This window comes from Xyrauchen texanus, chromosome 6 (genome assembly GCF_025860055.1).
Source record: "Xyrauchen texanus isolate HMW12.3.18 chromosome 6, RBS_HiC_50CHRs, whole genome shotgun sequence".
Taxonomy (NCBI): Eukaryota; Metazoa; Chordata; class Actinopteri; order Cypriniformes; family Catostomidae; genus Xyrauchen; species Xyrauchen texanus.
This window is the reverse complement of record NC_068281.1, coordinates 24,311,227-24,334,015: the sequence shown is the minus strand read 5'-3', so window position 1 is coordinate 24,334,015 and position 22,789 is coordinate 24,311,227. Positions and strand designations below refer to the sequence as shown.

Below are 22,789 nucleotides of genomic sequence, written 5' to 3'. Positions count from 1 at the left end.
TTGATATTTATGAGAAAAGTCATTTTACTGTCTTTATGTCTGTGAATTGTTTAAACTGTGTTGTTTATATGATTTGATTTGTAAATATTGAAAACTGTCAGTCTCTTTTAGGTTATTCTTATTTGTCTGCCTTTTTGGTCCTGACTGTTTTCTCAACTATTGTAGATTATAGATTTGTAACTAAATAAAACATTTATATTTATACCAAAGACAGATCAGGATTCCCCATGTTTGTACTCTTATATGTTTAAAATAAATTTAAAATGTCCTATTTAATTGTACAGTTTTCCACGATTCATGTAGCAGGCTTAAATAATGTTTCAGTTCAATTCAAGTTAAGCCTATTCATTTTGCCATTTTAACTATGCAAGATTTGCAAATAATTTGCATTGGTTTTTTTCCAGCTGTCCGTGAACCCAGGGCCATTTCTAGGCTTAGGTGAACTAGACAGTCGCATAGGGCACTAGCAGGTGGAGGGGGGTGCCAATGAGGAGGCCCATTGAAATGCCTCCCTCATCTTCCCATCATGCATAAATAGGTCTGCAAAACGGTAAAGGTTAGAGAAAACACTTCCCATATCTTTTGTTTTTGATGCCAAAAGCTGTGTGTGTCCTAACAAACTGTGCAGTATTTTGCTGTTAATTATCTGTAATTTGGAAACATGCCTAATACTAATACAATATTTAGTCCAGTGTTTGTTCCATGTGTTGGACTGGTAAATCACACTTCTGCTGTTTATGCATTTAAACATTTTAAATGTTCCTATTCAGCCTATGTTTTATGTTAAAGTCCCCATGAATTAAAAATTGACCATACTTACTTTGTTTGCCTAAATTGATCGTTTTGTGGTGAACAATTCATCCATGCAAGTCAATCCACACCAAAATTGGCTTCGTAATCTTTAATCAAAATCTGAAAATTCCCCGCCCCTCTGCATTGGAGGACCTTGCCTGTTGACGTAGGTTTGACGGTTTAGGTGTCTCCTTAACATCCGTAACCACGCCTCTCCAACTGACAGTAGACAGGATGCCTGTGTGTTTGCGAGCATTGACAGCGTGTGAAACGAGAGATGGCGAGGAGGTGCATTTTTGGTTGTAACACTCACGGAACACTTTTTACCATTCAAACCCTCCGCATGTAACGGCTCAAACATGTAAGGTCTGATTCCCCCGAAATGATCCTCCGTGTGTTCCTGTTCTTCTTCATCTTCATCTTCCTCCTCCTCCTGCTGCAGGAAGGGGACTGCTGGCGGTGTTTCAGGCGGCGAGTAATCCTCAACAACCGATTGTAAACTTGCGTTAAGATCTGCCTCCATTTCTGAATGAAACACCTACTTTTTTAGATCCAATCAGGTGCTAGTTGGAAAAAAAGCCACGCCCACTATTTTGCCTCATTTAGTATTCCGTTTCTCTCGGAAATACCTCACAACACTGGAGAAGTCGTTTGCAACTTCCGGTTCACGGGGACTTTAAGAATTTTGCATACTTTTGGGCCTTTAGAAGACACATTTAACCAAAGCTACATACAAATGAGGAACATCACAAAAGAAAATGGAATTGGAGAAGATTTAAGTTAATAGGAAGATACATTTATGAGTAATATTAATTTGTTTGTAGTTTGATATTATGTATGCTTTTGTATGCTAAACAATTTTGGTACTGTGTTGGGTCATCACTTGATATCCAAAGTAGAATATGGGTCCTGAGAACTGTTGGTCTAATTGTCTATATTGCCTTAACTTTTAGTCAGAAGGCAACAAAAAAATCCTTGTCAGACCAATTTAAATTTAAAACATGTATTTAAATACATTTTTTTAATGTATTTTTTTTACACTGAATAGAAACCCAAAAAAAAAAAAAATTTTTATGCACTGCCTTGAGTTTTAACAGAATTATTTTTCCCCCAGACATAGTCCATCTTGTGCACATGGGCCTTTGAAGACTTAGAGAAGGTGCTTTTCACTACATTTAGAGGAACAGACTTGCCGCTGAGGTACAGCTTATTGAGACATCCAGTGATAAAGGGAGCATTGGGGGATTCCTCTGTATTTGCTGTCAGAGTTCTGGCAAAAGCAAAAATATAGCCTGTCATGAAAGCGTCAAATCCTGCTCTGTGGGTTCCTCCTTCGACTTTCTTCTCTTTTGGTTTATCAGGAGCCTCAGAAGATTCTTGTGGCTGAGATGCATAACTTTCATTCTTGCTGGCTGTTTTCCCAGGCTCAAATGCATGTGCACCATCTGTTGTCCCAGGACCTGCTGTCTTTTCTTCATGTTCTAGTGGTGTGGGTTCAGATCTGGCCTGGTCCTGCTGGTCCACCTCTGCCTCCAGCTCCATGCCTCCCAAGTGCTTCCTTTTGCCTTGTGGGGACTCACATGTTTCAGAGGGTAAATCTGCTTGCCCTTGAGTATCTCTCTTTTTATTCTTGCGCTTCCTCTTTTTTCTCTTGTCTTCTCTGGTCTTTTCATCATGCTGGATTATAAGGTCTGTGTCATGTGACATGGGGCACAGAGAGCCATTAGGACACCATCCATAAGCCTTCCAACACAGCAGAGCAGAAAAAAATTACCAGATGTCACGTGCAAAATTTCTTAGAAGACAAATATTTGTTTCTGATAAATATTTATGGAAGCCAGTTTACACCACAGTTAAATAAAAAAATTGATTCCATGAGTCATAATGCGATACTAAGTCAATATTTGTAGATGCTATCTTATAATATTGTGAACATTTCTCATAATAATGTCTAAGTATCTCATAATAATGAAAAACTCTCATAATTATGATTTAGAATTTCATAATAATGATTTGACTTTCTCGTAATGTGTTAAAGTCATATTATTTTTGCAAAATTATCATTATTATGAGATACTAAGTCATTATTATGAGATACTATCTCACAATGAGTGACTAAGTCATTATTATGAGTCACAAAGTCCTTAATGAGTTACTAAGTCATTATGTCACTAACTTATTATTATTATTATGAGTCACCAAGTCATTATTATGATACTTAGGCATTATTATGAGATACTAAGGCATTATTATGTCACTAAGTCATTATTATGAGTCACTAAGGCATTAATATGTCACTAAGTTATTATTATTATTATTATTATTAGATACCAAGTCATTATTATGGGTCATCAAGTCATTATTGTGATACTAAGGCATTATTATGTCACTAACTTATTATTATTATTAAATACTAAGTAATTATTATGAGCCACCAAGTCATTATGATGATACTAAGGCATTATTATGTCACTAATTATTATTATTATGAGATACTAAGTTATTATTATTATTAGATACCAAGTATGAGATAATGTCATTATTATGAGTCACTAAGGCATTATTATTATGTCACTAAGTTTTATTATTATGAGATACTAAGCCACTATAAAGAGATACTGTCATTATTATGAGTCAACAAGTCATTATTATTATGAGATACTAAGTCATTATCATTATTAGATGCTAAGTCATTATTATTATTAGATACTAAATCATTATTATGAGTCACCGAGTCATTATTATGTGACTAATTTATTATTATTATGAGTCACCAAGTCATTATTATGTCACTAAGTTATCATTATTATGAGATATTAAGTCATTATTATGTCACTAACTTATTATTATTATTAGATGCTAAGTCATCATTATTATGAGTCACTAAGGAATTAATATGTCACCAAGTCATTATTATGAGTCACCAAGGTATTATGAGTCATCAAGTCATTATTATTAGATACTAAGTCATTATTATGAGTCACTAAGGCATTATTATGTCACAAATTATTATTATTAGATACTAAGTCATTATTATTATTATTAAATACTAAGTCATTATTATGAGTCACCAAGTCATTATTATGAGATATTAAGTCATTATTATGAGTCATCAAGTCACTATTATGATACTAAGGCATAATTATTATGAGATACTAAGTCATTATGTCACTTTTATTTTTATTATTAGAAACTAAGACATTATTATGAGTCACCAAGTCATTATTATGATACTAAGGCATTATTATGAGTCACTAAGGCATTATTATGAGTCACTAAGGCATTATTATTATGTCACTAAGTTTTATTATTATGAGATACTAAGTCATTGTAAAGAGATACTGTCATTATTATGAGTCAACAAGTCATTATTATTATGAGATACTAAGTTATTATTATTATTATTATGAGATACAATGTCATAATTATTATTAGATACCAAGTCATTATTATTATTAAATACTAAGTCATTATTATGAGTCACCAAGTCATTATGACGAGTCACCAAGTCTTTATGACGAGTCACCAAGTCTTTATGAAGAGTCACCAAGTCATTATTATGTCATTAAGTTATTATTATTATGTCACTAAGTTATTATTATTATGTCACTAAGTCATTATTATTATGAGTCACCAAGTCATTATTATGAGTCACCAAGTCATTAATATGAGTCACCAAGTCTTTATTACGAGTCACCAAGTCATTATTATGATACTAAGGCATTATTATGTCACTAAGTTATTATTATTATGAGATACAAAGTCATAATTATTATTAGATACCAAGTCATTATTATTATTAAATACTAAGTCATCATTATGAGATACTAAGTCATTATTATGTCACTAAGTTGTTATTATTATTTTGAGATACTAAGTAATTATTATGAGATACTAAGTCATTATAAAGAGATACTGTCATTATTATGAGTCAACAAGTCATTATTATTATGAGATACTAAGTAATTATCATTATTAGATGCTAAGTCATTATTATGAGTCACCGAGTCATTATTATGTCACTAATTTATTATTATTATGAGTCACCAAGTCATTATTAAGAGTCACCAAGTCATTATTATGTCACTAACTTATTATTATTATTAGATGCTAAGTCATCATTATGAGTCACCAAGTCATTATTATGAGTCACCAAGTTATTATGAGTCATCAAGTCATTATTATTAGATACTAAGTCATTATTATGAGTCACTAAGGCATTATTATGTCACAACTTGTTATGAGATATTAAGTCATTATTATGTCACAAATTATTATTATTAGATACTAAGTCATTATTATGAGTCACCAAGTCATTATTATGAGATATTAAGTCATTATTATGAGTCATCAAGTCATTATTATGATACTAAGGCATAATTATTATGAGATACTAAGTCATTATGTCACTTTTATTTTTATTATTAGATACTAAGACATTATTATGATACTAAGGCATTATTATGACTAAGGCATTATTATTATGTCACTAAGTTTTATTATTATGAGATACTAAGTCATTATAAAGAGATACTGTCATTATTATGAGTCAACAAGTCATTATTATTATGAGATACTAAGTTATTATTATTATTATTAGATACCAAGTCATTATTATTAAATACTAAGTCATTATTACGAGTCACCAAGTCTTTATTACGAGTCACCAAGTCATTATTATGATACTAAGGCATTATTATTTCACTAAGTTATTATTATTATGAGATACAAAGTCATAATTATTATTAGATACCAAGTCATTTTTAAGAGATACTAAGTCATTATTATGTCACTAAGTTGTTATTATTATTTTGAGATACTAAGTAATTATTATGAGTTACTAAGTCATTGTAACTCATATTAATGACTTTGTAACTCATAATAAAGTCATTATTATGAGATACTTAGTCATTATTATGAGTCACCAAGTCATTATGATACTAAGTCATTATTTTGTCACTAAGTTATTATTATAATTAAATACTGAGTCATTATTATGAGATACTAAGTCCTTATTATGAGTTACTAAGTCATCGTTATGAGATACTAAGTCATCGTTATGAGATACGATCATTATTATGGGATACCAAGTTATTATTATTAGAAAGTATCTTATAATAATGACTTAGTATCTCATTATGACTTACAGAATCAAATTTTTTATTTAACTGTTGTGTAAACTGTGTTCCATAAATATTTTTCCATTCACATCTTCATATATGTGTTAGATGAGCTATTCTGAGAGTGCCATTAATAACGTTTAAATGTATATATATAAAGCCGGCTACTATACACTGGTGGCCAAAATAGTGGTGTGGCAGGGCGGAGGGCGGGACCGGGTCGTGATCCTACGCACGTGCGGGAGAGAGAGATCATATGACGGACATGTCCCCTAACGATCTCTCTCTCCCGCACGACACCCTGCAGTCAACCTTTCTACCTCGGAGGCTTGATTAGCCTAATACGGGACCGGGTGCGTAGGATCATGACCCGGCCCCGCCCTCCGCCCTGCCACAAGTGGAAACCACTTTAAAAATCTGTTTAACTATATTAATTTAGTAACCATCACTAATGTAATGTATGTGTTTATTACTGTGTTAATGGCACATTATTAGTTGTTATGACCTCTGGTTCCTTTCATGCATACTTGTAAGATTATTTTGAGGAAGCACATGTATCTTTTACTTTGATGTGCTTTCTTGTCAACCGTTGGGCAAATTAACTTTCATTAAACTTTTACCTTTAATTCTGATATCTTTATTAAACTGCAAAAGGAAGTATAGAACAAGGTATTTACATAATTTTCCCATCACTCTAGGTACATGAAAATATATAGTCGTTGGGGATTTGTTATAAATTTCTAGCTCTAATGGATAAATAAAATAAACTGAATGAACTCACAGAGAACTGAATACAGACACCGTGGGCACCATCCTGACTCTGGTTGTCCAAGCAAGGCCTGTAGTCTATGTAGCTCTGCATCTTCCCAGTATATTTACAAAACTCCAGGAACAAATTAGTCCTATTTCCACCACTTTCAATAGTTCTGGAATTTTCCAGCTTACTGTTAAAGATAAATAAGATACATCAGAGTTTAGGCACTAAAAAGATACTTACAGTGCTTTAGGGTCAGTGCATTTCTAATAACTTCCTTTTAACACAGGCATATTGAGGCATTACACTTACCACTTCTTATAGGCATATTCCAGGTATGAAGCTGTAAACCGCAGCTCATACTCTGTTGCGTACTTGGTGTCATAGATGCCTGAGGGAAACATTTGGGACAGATCTGCAGTGAAGGTTCCCAGGTGCTCCGGTAAATGGGCATAGAAGCACTGGTACAAGAAGACCATGTCTATCAGACCATTATGAACCACCAAGGGCTTATTTGCCCTTAGCAGTTCTATGAACAAGGATCGCATGTTTACACCATGTGCATCACCTCCCTAAAGAAAACACAAGTGTAGACAGACAAAACACAACTTCTTAAAGGTTCACTCAATGTTTATTTTTTACTTATTAAGTTTTACTTCTTATGAAATGAATAGAAATTTAGAAACGTATGTATAAAATCATGACCACTCACATGAGTTGAAGACTCCAGTCATATCAGTAACCTTATAAAAGCTGTTTTATTCTACATGGAAAGGGTCCCCTCAAGGGGGCTGCCATGTTGAGATCACATGACCAGCTGAATACTACTCAATCTCAGTAACCGACCTGTTGTTAGACACTTTCACTCATGGATTAAATGTAATATGTCTGTATATCAATTAAAATGGGAATATTGGTCAAATTTAAGCTAATAACGTGTATTCTAATGTAAGCAGCCATTTCACAGGGTTGAGCCTGGTTGGTACCTGGATGGGAGACCTCCTGGGTAAAATTAAGGTTGCTGCTGGAAGAGGTGTTATTGAGGTAGTTAGCACTCACTCTGCAGTCTATGGGGGTCATAATGCCCCAGTATAGTGACGGGGACACTATATTGTAAAAAGGCACCATCTTTCGGATGAGATGTTAAACCGAGGTCCTGACTCTCTGTGGTCATTAAAAATCCCAGGGCATCTTCTCGTAAAGAGATATGGTGCACCCCCGGTGTCCTGGCCAAATTCTCCCCATTGCACTTATCAATCATGGCTTCCTAATAATCCCCATCCATTCATTGGCTGTATCACTACACGCTCTCCTCTCCACCAATAGCTGGTGTGTGGTGGGCATTCTGGCGTACTATGGCTGACGTCGCATCATCCAGGTGGATGCTGCATAATGGTGGTGGTTGAGAAGCGTCCCCTGTTCACTGTAAAGCACTTTGAGTGTAGTGTCAGAAAAGCGCCATATAAATGTAACGTTCATTCATTCACTAATAATCATAAAACTGCACTTTCAAATATTGAATGTGTGCCAAGCACTGACAATTACTTCAGACAGATCACATTCTTGTGCTGAAAAAAAGGCTAGATGCAGGGCAACAAATACAGTTTACAGTATGCAGGTGTCTCGGCACATTTTAAAGGCTGAAGTTCTTTTTAACTTGTCACGGCATCTTAAAAAACACTGCACTCCTGCAGGAGATGCTAAATAAATGACACAACGAGTTCAGCCGAATACCACTACTATCTGTGAATATTACTATTTTACATACAACTGTAATGAATGAAAAACACTGTGGTATGGCTGTTATTATGAAGCTTGAGTCTGGGGTAGCACTGTGGAACCAGCGCAACACCATGTTAAAATTGAACTGTATATTGAAAACAAAATTCTGCTCTTTTTACTTAACATATGGGAATATAAACTGGATAAATCTTTTATTTCTGTTTTATGCACTTTATTTTAAAAATGTTCTTTGCAATAATATAACACTGTGCGGTTTGGCTTAAAGGTTTTCGTTGTGCCCTCTTGTGGACAAAGGAAACAAAGTCTATTTAAAATTCTGGTGACTTTGAAATTCAAATTGAATTGTAATTGTGTTTATCAGCCCAGTTGACAGCCCGAAATGGTGGTGAACAGTGTAGAATAGAATAAAACTATTGCATTTGAATGATGCTGCATCCATACCCCTAGTTGTCATAAACAAAACCAAAATGACTGACTGCCCCATAATTTTCTTAAACCTTTTAAATCATATGGAGATGGTACAACTTCAGTAATATTGTTGCAGGTAATTTGACAGAAAGTGTCCGTCTATTACCTCCACGTTTTCCTCATTCGTTCAAAGACACTTACTTTGTCATTACCCTTGTAATAGGAAATGCCTTGGGCATATTGTTTGTTGAAGTCAAATCCATGCTGCACAAGGAACTGCACTGATTGGGGTTCAATTGTGTATTCCTCTGAGCAAAGCAGGGTTAGATTGTAAACCTGGACCAGGTATGTGTTGTCTCCCTAGAAATTAGAAAGAATCAATGCAATGGCACATCAGTTTACAAGTTTTAAAGTGAAAATATACGCATTGAATGCAGACCCTTACTTTGTTGTTAAGTTCTTTATAACAAGCAATCCCCAATGAAAGTATTGAGCGTGTGCGAGCTGCATGGCATATGGTTTTGTATCTGTCTTCAATGGATCTTTAAAGAGAAAAACAAAATACAGGTGATAATTTCATCAGTCATTAATTCACACAGCAATGTGGAGGACAAAAAGTGACATCCCAAACATACAACTTACTCTGCTAGAAGAGCTTTTCTTGATCCAAGACCACTCAGTTCCTAAAAGAGACCAGAGAACAGTCATAAAGTGAGGAATGCACTATTAGAATAAAATAATGTAATAAATCTGACCAAAATATTTTTTAATTACACATTGTTTAATTCTCACCGTATCAAGGGCAATGAATGAAGATGTTTTAATGGCTAACACCATTGCTCCCCACAGCTCTATAAAATTATTGCTTTGCACATCTATTACTGGGACCATCATTGAGGACGTCATAATTTAAATCCACTGAATGAAATAACCAATATCAGACATCTGTTGAAAACGGCAATCCTTGGAAATGAATCCGATTGTGTTTACTGAATTATCACTATACCAGCAAACACTCTCACTTAAAAAGAAAACAGCGACTTTTTTTTTTTTTTAGTACAAATGTGTTTCCTGTTAGTGCAAATACTGAGCCTCGTCATGTATTATTAGACAAATAATCGACATGCTAACAAATCATAGCCGAATACATCTATTACGTACATAAGTCTCATCACAATAACTGTTTTGCTTTGACTTTTCCCCTGGCTGTTCCTTTGTTTACTGCACTGAAAGAACGTCAAATTCACAACTTTGTTGCGCAAACATCAGAGTCACCGCCTGTGCACTATGTGAGCCTATTTTCGTTCCTGTTAGAGTTTACGTCACGGGTAAAGGTAACATCCATTTTTGACGATTGTTTTTATTTCATGGCAAACAGACGAAAAATCGCAATGCAAGTTTTTAACTCATTAATACACATTAACACGCAAATTTTACACAGGCATCTGTAAAGACAGCGCCCACATTATACGTCATCACAATCGCCCATTGAAGTTACAGGCCATTTTGGCTCAAACAAACTCTGCATTTCACTTACTAGTAAAACATATTCGTCAGCCGTATTTGCATTTTATTTTCAATGCACCAGAAAGATAGCCTGTAACTGTTAGAGGAAACGGACGTGGATGTTTAGATGATGGGAGAGTGACTAGATTAGATGTACACACTGGGAATATGTCAGTATTGGGTTTAATGTTGGTGTCAAATAATTTAGCTTAACTGTTAGAGGAAAAGGACATGGTTTGTTTAAATGATGGGAGAGTGACTAGATTAGATGTGTACGCAGATAATATGTCCGTTTTGGGTTTAATTTTGGTGTCTAATTTAGCAGGGAATTGTGAGTGGGATGTATCATATGAAACATCAATCAGGAGTGATCATTATCCAGTGTTTTGTAGAATATTATTACAGGGAAATAAACAACAAGGAAAAACAATGGGGAAGTGGATATTTGACAGTGCTAAATGGGAAGAGCTTAGTTTTATTTGCGAGAGAGAAATGGACAAAATAGATTTAAATGAAGATATTGAGGAGATTGATAAAGAAATGAAAACAGTTTTGATTGAAGCTGCTAATGAGTCCATTCCTAAAAGTAATGGAAAAATGAAGAGAAGGGTGGTACCTTGGTGGACAGATGAATGTAATAGAGTAGTTAAAGAAAGAAAGAAAGAAAGCTCTAAGAATAATAAGAACTCATAATTTTCGAAACTTAATTAAATATAATCAAATGCAAGTAAAGGTTAGAAAAATTATATGTAATGCAAAAAGACAAAGCTGGCTGATGTTTTGTAATAAAATTGGTTGATAAACACCTGTGGGAGAGGTATGGGACATGATTAAAAGCATGAGAGGAATCAGAAGAGAATGGAAATATCCTGTTCTGAAGGTGGGGGAAAAGGCAGCAGTATCTGATGAAGAAAAGGCAGAAATGATAGCAAAGGCACTCATTGAAATCCAAAGCTCAAATAACTAAACTGAGGAGGGAAAGAGAGGAAGGGAATTAACAAAATCAACTTATCCTGGATGGTTTGAGAGACGGAATGAAATGAATAGCTCAATGGATACTCCGTTCACTATAGAAGAAATGAAGAGGGCAATAGCAAGAGCTGGAATGACATCTCCTGGGAAGGATGAAATCTGCTACATAATATTAAAACATTTGGCTGTTTTGGCATCTATAAAGCTGTTAGGCTTTCATAATAAAGTTTGGGGAAAAGAAAAGTTATCAACTGGATGGAAAGAGGCAGTGATTATTCCAAGGCAGTTTTTAAACCAGGAAAGGACCCATCAAATCCAAAGAATTATAGACCAATAGCATTGAATTCACATATAGGAAATATAATGGGAAAATGACAATGGAAAGAATAGCCATTTATTTGGAAAGTAGAGGAAGTCGAAGTTTCAGGAGAGGCAGAGGAACTATGGACCGTATTATATGTCTGGAAACCAACATTAAGAAAGCTCATGTTAATAAAGAATCAGTGATGGCAGTTTTATTAGACATCGAAAAAGTATATGATATGGTTTGGAAAGAAGTAATGATAAAACTTGATTTGATAGGAATAGCAGGTAGAATTTATAATTGGATTAAAGATTTTTTATATATTTTTTATACATTTATTCAAGTCAGAATTGGGAAAGCCTTATCTGGAAGCTATATGGTGGAAAATGGTACTCCTCAGGGCAGCATCATTAGTCCAATACTCTTTTCAATTATGATAAATGATGTATATTCTCAAGTCCATGGAGACATTGGGTGATCATTGTTTGCTGATGACGGAGCATTGTGAAAAACGGGAAGGAATATAAATCACGTTACAGGAAAAATACAAGAGGCAATTGAGGTGGTAGAAAAATTGTCATATGTACGGGATTCAGGTTTTCAGTAGAGAAAACCTAAACACTAATGTTCACTAGGAAAGAGGCATTGATACACAGATAAAGATGTATGGACCAAATATTGAACATGTTTTTAAGTTTCTGGGTGTGTGGTTTGATGCAAAATTAACATGGAATGAAAATATTCATAAGATAGCCTCTAAATACAGAAACATTTTAAATGTGATGAGATGTCTAAGAGGATCAAAATGATTAGATCAGTGTTAGATATGGTAGTATTACTTATTATTTTATTGAAGAAGCTGGATGTGATACAAGCTCAAGCTTTGAGACTTTGTTGTGGTGCTTTTAAAACAACTCCAGTATCTGCTCTTCGGGTTGAAGTGGGTGAAATGTCGTTACAAATCAGACGTAAGCAGTTAATGATGAACTACTGTATAAACCTTCAAGATCATTCAGAAGACCATCATCTAACAGTAAAGGTACTCCTGTGCTGAGAATAGGAAAGGTCTAAACAGAAGTTCTTTGCGTGGAATAGTGATAAAGAAGCTAGAGAAATTACTCTAAGTCAGAAAAGATACATTCCTACAGTATCGTTGTCAATAACTCCACCTTGGATGTTTACTGCATTCATGGATTTTTATATTCTAGAGTTAATGAAAGTATATAAAGAAATGTTGTTGAAGATAGGCTACAAATTGTATATTAAGCATTTTTCCTGATGTATCTAAAGAGCCTAATAGAGCAAAAACAGGTTTTGTATTCAGTATTCCATCCTTAACAATTTCTGTTAATAGGAGAACATCAGATCATTTGTCAGTATACACAGTAGAGATGATGGCAATTGCAACAACATTACAGTGGATAGAAGAGACACAAATCATAAAGGTTGTTCTTTGTACAGATTCATGTTCGGCATTAAAGTCACTGCAATCATTCACATCTCACAGTAGACAGGATATAGTCAGTGATATGAAGAATATGAACATCATGACAATATTTATGTGGATACCAGCTCATTGGGGGATAAAGGGCAATGAAGTGGTTGATGGGTTAGCAAAACAGGCTTTGGAAAATGAGGAGATCATGAATATCTCACTTAGTAAATATTAAGCAAAATAAATAATTAAAGCATATACTACTTAGGAGTGGCAACAAAAATGGGATACAGGAAACGCAGGATGTCAACTTTCTGAAATACAACGGGAAGTAGGAGTCACGAGTATAGTTAAAAAAAGCACCAAAGAGGAATTTTGTTTAAACAAGATTAAGGGTTGGGCATACCATGCTGAATAAAACTTTTAAATTAATAAATAAACATCCAACAGGATTCATAGGATTGTGTGAGCACTGTGGAATAGAGGAGTCAGTAGAGCATGTTATTTGTGTCTGTCAAAAGTATTCTAATGAACGAGAAACAATGAAGAGGGAAGAGGGGAGTAGAAAAATAAAGCTTAAAAATATACTTATTTATGGATTAGAGAGTGTTTTTCATTATCTCAAGAGAACAGAGCTGATTAAGAGAATTTAAAAAAAATGTTTTTATACGAAATGGGTAAACTCTGGTCCACACTCCAACACAGGAGGTGGCGATAATGCACCTTAAAGTTGGTGCCACCCGTCATAAAACCGAAGAAGAAGGATAGTCATTGTTTACGTCCGTTAAAGCTACCGTTATATCTTTTTCTGAAGTGGAAAGTTTTTTTTACAATACACCTGCTAAGTCTTATGCTCAAGAAGTCCATTTATTTGTTTGTTTCCAAATGTCCTTTGGCAAGAAGGCATCGAAGAAATATTTAATGGTGTGCGTGTGTGTATATACAATACAATGGTAGTTGTAAATGCATTATATTTAATATATTATATACAGTACTGTGCAAAAGTTTTAGGCTGTTGTGAAAAATGTATAGTGAGTATATCAGAGCATGTTAGCCGAGCGGTGATAATTCCACTTTAGCGGAGAGTGCCTTTTTGAAGATTCTGCGCCGCTCGCTCGCTCAACCCAGAATGCGCTTAGTGAGATGTGCTAAATAAGCAATAGTTCTAAGGTCATTGAGTTCAAATATTGTTTTAATTAAGTTTCAAACCTTATACATAAATGCACAGTAATAATCAAAGTTAAGAACGAGGAAGAAGAAGAAATTGAAAGGGAGTGTTGAGAGACTGTGAGAGTAAAGATTTGTTTTGGAATCTTAAGCGGCACATTGCCAGAAAGCACGATCCATCCATCCATCCATCGTCAACCGCTTATCCTGTGTACAGGGTCGCGGGGGGCTGGAGCCTATCCCAGCTGCTGGGGAGGATGTGCTACTAAAATATAGTGCAGCAAAAGGTGAGCTAGTATAGGTTTTATACCGTTCGATAATAAATGAATAGATAAGTAGGTAGTAGGCACCTTGTTATGCATTCATGTCAGTGCAGCAAGAAGTAAGCAATAGCCAACAAACAACTGTAATATTAATAGTTAGCCAATTGAAAGGTAGCTTCAAATCAAATCACTTTATTGTCACACTACCATGTACACAAGTGCAACAGTAGGTGAAATTCTTGTGTGCAGTTCCGAGCAACATAGCAGTCATGACAGTGACGAGACATATACCAATTACAATAAACAACTACTTACACAACACAATTTACGTATCAAATGTACACATGCTTACACAACACAATAATAATATACAATGTACAGTAAACAATATACAATACAATAAGTAAAGAGTAGGCTATATTAAATATATATATAGGCTATATAAGTAGCTGTATTGAGGAGAATATGCTGACAGTCCAGTGTGAGATTATAGATTAATAAAGTGCATAGCTGATGTATGATTGTGAGAGATCAAGTGTTCAACATTCTGACTGCTTGGGGGAAGAAGCTGTCATGTAGTCGGCTGGTGCGGGTCCTGATGCTGCGATACCTTATAGGCAATGTTAAAGTTAAGACTACAAAAGTTATAAAAATAAAAATAATAATTAAATAAATATTTTGAAAACTGAACTGAGTAATTAGGCATAGAATTTAGATTGTGTCTAGTAAATGGTACGTTAATGTAATGTACGCAAATTTGTTCTTTATAGAAGAAAATGCAACCCGATCGAAAGGAGATAAAGACTTTGTTTCCTATCCGGTGTCCCCAGTTCTCTGTGTCAAATGCACGGAAGAAAGAATTAGATGACGCATTTTTTAAGATGGTTTACTTGGATTATGAACCTGTTACAAAAGGTGAACGAGAGGGTATGCGTCATTTTGCCAGCGTTGCCCAGCCTGGCTATACCACACACAGCAGAGTACGTGATACTCTGATGCCAAATGCTCTCATTGAGATAGAAGGCAGACTTAGAGAGCTATTGCAGTTAGGAGATGGCTTTGCGCTTACTTTAGACATCTGAACAAACAGAAGAGGACACAGCTTTCTGGGTGTTGTTTTCTTGATGAAGTATTTAAAGGTCACACAGTGCTGCTGGGCTGCAAACATCTTAAAGGGCACCACACAGCAGAGCATATTTTCCATAAATATGAAAGTGTCTTGCAACACTGGAATTTACAACGAAGAGAACACCCTCTTTGTGAGGGTGGTGACCGACAGCGCCAGCAATATGGTAAAGGCTTTCGACCTCCCAAGGTTTGAGGAGGGTGCAGCTGAAGAGGAGGTGAGGAAGTTCCACTCTCGCCATTCCAGCCGGACCGTGTTGCGCAGATCATGGAGAACATGAGCACCGCATATATCACCAAAGGTAACCTCCATATGCGATGCCCCATACATTTACTTCAACTCGTCATAAAGGATGCAATAAACAATCATGCAATAAACAATCATCAACAATCATATAGACAACATTTTCACACAAACGGCAAAACTTGTAGTAAAGAGTTTTAGGAAAAGCGCCTTAAACACTGAGGAGACTGATAAACTAGGTGTGCGTCCCACCCCAGCATGTGTCACCAGGTGGAGCAGTCAGCTGCGCATGATTGAATCAGTAGGCCTATTAAAGATGTTTGAAAGAGACCCGCAATTCCAAAACAAAACTGACCATTCCCGAACACGTTAAGCTGACCATGAATGACGTACATCAACTCCAAGCCCTGACAGAGGTGCGGTATTGCCACTGGCAGAACTTACTAATTATATGCAAAAAGAGCATGGAAACCTGGGCATTATTCTTCCAGCTGTTATTAAACAGCTTTTGTCCAGTGTGCATGAAACCCGCTCCCTCTCCTTTCGTGCATTTGCAGAGACACTGTCAGATAATGTCTACTTTTTTTTACAGATTCTATTGTGACAAGCACCTTGTGTTGGTGGCTATATTGGACCTACATTTTAAAACTGAATTGATCATTAGGGATGGTACAGTGAGCAATCAATTTACAGAGATTCGTGAACTGTTGGTGAAGGAGACAGAACACAGTGCCTTTGGAACAAGTGTGGGCACAGCGGCTGAACCCAGAAGCACTCCGAAGAAGGCCCGCATATTCGGCTCATATGAGAGCAGATCAAGTGTAGTTGACAATGCCAGAGGTGAGATGGAGGTGTACCTGGGCTCAATGAGAAAGGGCATGTAGGAAGATGTCCTAGGATTTTGGAAAACCAATGCTGGATCCCTCCCTCGACTGGCCAGGGTCGCCCGCAAAATCTTCAGCATCCCCAGTGGTTCTTCCAGTGCTGAGCGTGTGTTCTCTACCGCTGGATTACTCTCCCGGGCACACCGCATGAGCCTGAAGCCTGAGACTTTGTCCAAGCTAATATTTCTAAAAGTAAATTCTAAAGTGCTGTAAAGATTGAGACATTTTTCAATAGACCACATTTCCCCGCAGTTTTGGTCTATTTTAATTTTAAAAAGAGTGTTTGTTTTATTATCGCCAGAAAATATTCCAAGTGTGTTTTATTCTGAAAGTTCTACGTGCATTTCATCATTTATTCTTTTTCTTTCATACGCCTGTTTTGAATGGTCTGTTGCTCAACCAACTACTGTTGTTATGTTGACTGAAATGAAATGGCAAATATCAAATATTATTTGACAGTTATTGTCTTTCATACGAGTTTACCAAGGGGCTAGACATCTTTTAAATTAATATATTTAATACATTTAATTTAATTAATAAAAGGGACAGACTGTAACAGAATGTCACACACAAATATCATAACTGTTATCTACAACTGTAATTTAGGCATTTATTCAAGAAATGTATACAAACAGAAACAAGTCTACTACAGAGAAATTTCATGTTGGAGCAGGATTTAAGCGAACACTTTTTTTACCGGTAAGCATGAGCGGTAGTTGAGTGGAGCGCACATACATGGAGTGGGTTATTGAGCAGAGTGTCACACCTCTCCGCTTCGCTCACATGCTCTGGTATGTATACAAAAATAATTTCATGAATCATTTTTATTTATCAATTAAATTAATGCTCCAGGTTAAATACAAGTTAAGCTCAATCAACAGCATTTGTGCCATGCTGATTACCACAAAAAATTATTTAGACTCCATTTTCCCTCCATTTCATAAAAAAAAAAAAAAAAGCAAAATAAAGGTTACAGTGAGGCACTTACAATGGAAGTGAATGGGGCCAATTTGTTTTAGGGTTTAAATGCCTTGCCACATGCAATTTGTGTTCTTGGTATTTAGGAAGTGACCATGGATTCTTTCTGCATAGTTGAGCTTTGCCTCTTTGATAGCCAGGACAGATTGGCCCTTGCTGTGTGGAGTGCTGCCTTGTCGTCAGATCTGAAGGCAGTGTTTCAGGTTTTCAGCAGTGAGCACACATCAGCAGTCATACACGGTTTCTGGTTTTCACCTGTGGTGATGATCTTGAAGGACATCACATCATCTATGCACTTGGTGATGTAACCAGTCACTGATGTGGTGTATTCCTCCAAGTCTGTGGTGTTGTGGTACACTGTAAATCTTTTTTGTAATTTTTATGTTAAAACTAAAAAAATGCTAATTGGTTAATGGGTAGTAACATTAAAATATACAGTAAAAACTTTAGTTATTTTACAGTAAAATTTCATACAAATGTTTTTAATGTAAAAAGTATGATTTTCGGTATAATTAACATTAAAAATGTATATTATGTTTAACAAGAGAGTACATGTACTTTTTACAGTAAATTATTGTTAAAATTACAGTAAAAAAAAAACAATAATCAGGCGTTCCCAGAATTCTGTTTGACCCAGTTAATTATATTTTATAGAAATAGTTATGTTTCTTCTTATTTTGAATATCAGTTGTGTACATTGGAGTGTTCTGTGTTATTTTTGATGTTTAGTTCATGTTTATTACATGATTATAATTACATTGAATAATTTACTACGGTGATTAACAATACATTATAAAGTGAAAAGTAGATTTTTACAGTTTCAGAAGGTTAATATATCAAGTTTAATATTTAATAATATAAACGAAGGTAATGCACCGTAAAATATATAGGCATCAAAATTACATCCTGTAAAGCCTGAAACATGGTTACCTGATTTGTTTTACGGTGAATTTCTGGCAACCACAGCTGCCAGTATTTTACTGTAAATTTAACAGGATTTTTTTACAGTGTATGTAACATATTCCAGTCTGTGTGTTCACAACTGTCCTGAAGTGCTGCGATGCTCCCTCAGACCAGGTTCTCACTTGTTTCATGACCAGTTTGGCACGTTTCAGGAGTGGTCTGTATTCTGGGATTAGCATAACAGAGATGTGGTCCGAGCAGCCGAGGTGAGGGCGGGGTGCAGCCTAGTAAGCACCATGAATGTTTGTGTAAGCAAAGTCTAAATTGTTTGTACCACAGGTTGCGAAATCAACATGATGGTGGAATTTTGGCAGCACTGATTTCAGTTTTGCATTGCTAAAGGAGAACTTGTCACAGTTCTGTGTATTTAAGATGTCTCAATAGTAAATGTAACTGGCGGACAAAAGTTTGTAATAATGTACAGATTTAGCTGTTTTGGAAGGAAATTGGTACATTATTTTACCAAATTGGTCTTCAACTGATCATAAGTATAGTTAGGACATTACTGATGTAAAAAAAACAGCATCATCACTATTTGAAAAAGTATTTTTTGATCAAATCTACAGGCCCCATTTCCAGCAGCCATCACTCCAACATCTTATCCTGGAGGAATCACAGTAAATTGCTAATTTGATACCAGAAAATCACTTGCCATTATATAAAACACAGCTGAAAGCTATTTGGTTCATTAAATGAAGCTTAACATTGTCTTAGTGTTTGTTTTTGAGTTGCCACAGTATGCAATAGACTGGCATGTCTTAAGGTCAATATTAGGTCAGAAATTACAAAAAATAAACTGCTTTCTCTAGAACCTCATCAGTCAATCATTGTTTTGAGGAATGAATTGCCAAAAAAACTGATTTCATACCCTACAGACTTCAAAGATAAAGGCTTCAACTGGCTCTAACAAGGACAAAAAGAGATGTGGAAGGCCAGATGTACAACTAAACAAGAGTATAAGTACATCAGAGTCTCTAGTTTGAGAAATAGACACCTCACTTGTCCTCAGCTGACAGCTTCATTGAATTTTACCTGCTCAACACCAGTTTCATTTTCATCAGTAAAGAGAAGACTCAGGGGTGCAAGAATTGCAAAGAAAAGCCACTTTTCAAACAGAAAAACAAAAAGAAAAGGTTAGAATAGGTGAAGAAACAGACATTGGATAACAGATAATTGGAAAAGAGTGTTATGGATCTTAACCCCATTGAGCTTTTGTGGGATCAGTTTGACTGTAATGTGTGTGAGAAGTGCACAGCAAGACAACTATGGCAAATGCTACGGTAAGTGTGGGGTGAAATGTCACCTGAGTGTCTGGACAAACTTACAGCTAGGATGCTGTCAGTGCTGCACGTGGAGGATTGTTTTACTGAGAACTCTTTGAAGTAGTTTAAGATGTTCTGAATTTCTTTTTTAAATTGTAATCGTAATTATTTACATTATTAATGTCCTGACAATACATTGTGATCAGTTGAATGCCACTTTGATGAATTAAAGTACCAATTTCTTCACATAAGAGCAAAATCTGTACATTATTCCAAACTTTTGGCCACCAGTGTATATATATATATATATATATATATATATATATATATATATATATATATATATATATATGTGTCAGTATGCTCTTTGTCACTTTGTATGCTGCAACAGAATATATCATATTGTTTATTTACTGCTGAAGGACTTGAATATGGGGGATCATGGTTATGCCCGCCAAAAGCCCACTGTGGATTCAGAAGAAGATGGAGTCCAGAGAGCAGAAGAGGAGAGACCCTGCTCTTTCTGCGAGCATTACAAAACCAAGCTGGAACAGCAACAGCAGCATACGATAAGACTACAAAGAGAGGTCACTTTTTATCATTATGAATCATATATATCCTGTCCACCAATAGATTACTCTGATCACCCGAATAGTCACTGAAAGTACAGGTAAGGTTTTTTAAATTGATTTGATCATTGTTACTTTGTTATACAGGCAGGTGAGATGAAGAAACGTCTTTACAAACTGAGCAAAATAGAAAAGTGGCTGCAGGTGTTCCTGTATGAGGATCAGATACGTGCACTAACATTAGCCAAGTGCTCTCGGAGAGCAGTGTGGTCCCATGACACTTTAATGACTGCCCGAAAAATCTGCTGCGCATGCAATCGACTGGAGCCCAAAATTATGGTGACAACAAGCATGCAGGATGAACTAGCAGAGCTAGGCCGTGAGACAGTGTCCATGTAAGAGGCTGCACTAATGCTTGAATTGACTCTTAAACCAGCCAAAGGACTCACAGAGGGGATTTTCTTTTTTTACTGGGTTACGTTTTATCAGGTTGTTGTTTCATTTTATAAACCGTTTGCATTAATACCTCAACAGTCTGCAGTTGTTTCACTCTTTTCTGTGTTATTGTTTTCTTTTTCCTTGATGAAATGAAAATTTCTGCCTTGCTACATTTGTCTAAATATTTGCACTCCCTTAATGCAAATATTAATAAGAATTTAATCAAGTGTTACAGTATAATATGGACACCAAAAGTCCAATCGTTACGGGTTGGACAACTGACTTAGATGTGTTATTAAAGCAATAATGTACCCCAAAATTTAAATTCTGTCATAATTTAGTCACACTCCTGTTGTTTCACACCTGTTTGACTTCCTATCTTCCATGGAACACATAAGGAGATGTTAGGCAAAATGTTTGGGACTGAGAGCCTCACCATTCACTTTCACAGTTTTTTATCTCCATACAATCAAAGTAAATTGTGACTGAGGCTAACATTCTGCCTAACATCTCCTTTTGTGTTCCAAGAAAGAAAGTTAAATGGGTTTGAAACAACATGATTGTGAATAAATAAATAAATAATTTTTATTTTTGGGTGATCTATCCCTATACAGAAGTGCAGGCTTTTTTTCTGTGAGGGAGGTGGCAGAATGATAAGTTGTAAATGGTAGAATTGGTATGATGATCACTGTGAAGTTACTATTTTAAAGTGTAATGCTATGTCTATTAATTTTCCCATAGAACATGTTGTGTGTTACAAGTGTTTAGCAGTCAGATATATTCCATCTCATGTCATAGACCCACCACACAAATGACTCATGCAGTTGCCAAACCGAGGGTACTGTTCTGAATAATAAACTTCTGTTAGGAAACCCGAATTTATGGTTACAACTTCCCTTTGTAGTCATTTGAACTTATTCTTTTCATAAGGTGATTATTGCCATAGAAATGGCTCTGATATATTCCTTGACATTGGTAGAATAACCGGGTGTCAAAAATGTAAATTGTGCTCCCTACAGACTAGTTTTATCATCACCTTGATTGTTTTACTGAGATGTTGTTCGCAAAGAACAGATTAACCCATTTAATCCCAAATTTTTCCCAGAAACAAACATATCCAAATCATGTGTCATTAGTATCCCTTTGAAACAATCAATTATCATTTTTACAAATTTTCATGGAAAAGTGTGTAAAAAAGTGTGTTTTATGATCGGTCACAATTGTGACCGGTGGGATACGGTGTTGTATCAACCATTGGACAGACTGAATATAGGTCTATTTGACCTGTGCAGTGTGTGTGTGTTTTTGTGTGTGTGTGTGTGTGTGTGTGTGTGTGTGTGTGTGTGTGTATAAGAGTGTATAAAATCCTTATATCAAAGGCTAGTTATTATCACTTTTAAAAGTTCCAGCATTGCCTCTAAATGCTCTCTCATTGTAGTGTGAATATTTTACATATAAGACTTATATTATAGGCTATCAATATGAATACTGGAATAGCAGCAGTAGAAGGCCTCTTGGATCGCTTAAATACTCGATCTTTATTTTTGACCACTTGCAGTTTTGCCCTTGGTTCTTCTGGCTGACTTGGCTGAATCCTTTGGCGCTCAGAGGCCCTTGCATCTTCTGGCTGGCCCCTCTGGCGCTTAGAGGCCCTTTGGTCTTCTGGCTGGCCCCTCTGGTGCTGCTTAGAGGCCCTTGGGTCTTCTGGCTGGCCCCTCTGGTGCTTAGAGGTCCTTGGGTCTTCTGGCTGGCCCCTCTGGTGCTTAGAGGTCCTTTGGTCTTCTGGCTGGCCCCTCTGGTGCTGCTTAGAGGCCCTTGGGTCTTCTGGCTGGCCCCTCTGGTGCTTAGAGGTCCTTGGGTCT

The 22,789-nt window shown here is 35.9% G+C and overlaps 1 protein-coding gene across 2 annotated transcripts; it reads right to left on the bottom strand.

Moving 5' to 3' along the window:
• Positions 1 to 229: 229 nt before the first annotated feature.
• On the bottom strand, positions 230 to 10,195 carry LOC127645061 (target of EGR1 protein 1-like). 2 transcript variants are annotated; one of them, XM_052128582.1, is made up of 7 exons: positions 9,610 to 10,195; positions 9,460 to 9,500; positions 9,263 to 9,359; positions 9,019 to 9,177; positions 6,979 to 7,238; positions 6,694 to 6,856; positions 230 to 2,535 (listed from the first exon to the last, which is right to left on the bottom strand). In XM_052128582.1, exons 1-7 carry the CDS (start codon positions 9,721 to 9,723, stop codon positions 1,864 to 1,866), a joined length of 1,506 nt encoding a protein of 501 aa, XP_051984542.1. In that variant the 5' UTR covers positions 9,724 to 10,195; the 3' UTR covers positions 230 to 1,863. The 2 variants fall into 2 exon arrangements, with proteins under 2 accessions (XP_051984542.1, XP_051984543.1); XM_052128583.1 differs by having other exon boundaries at positions 6,979 to 7,127.
• Between the last annotated feature and the right edge of the window lie 12,594 nt (positions 10,196 to 22,789).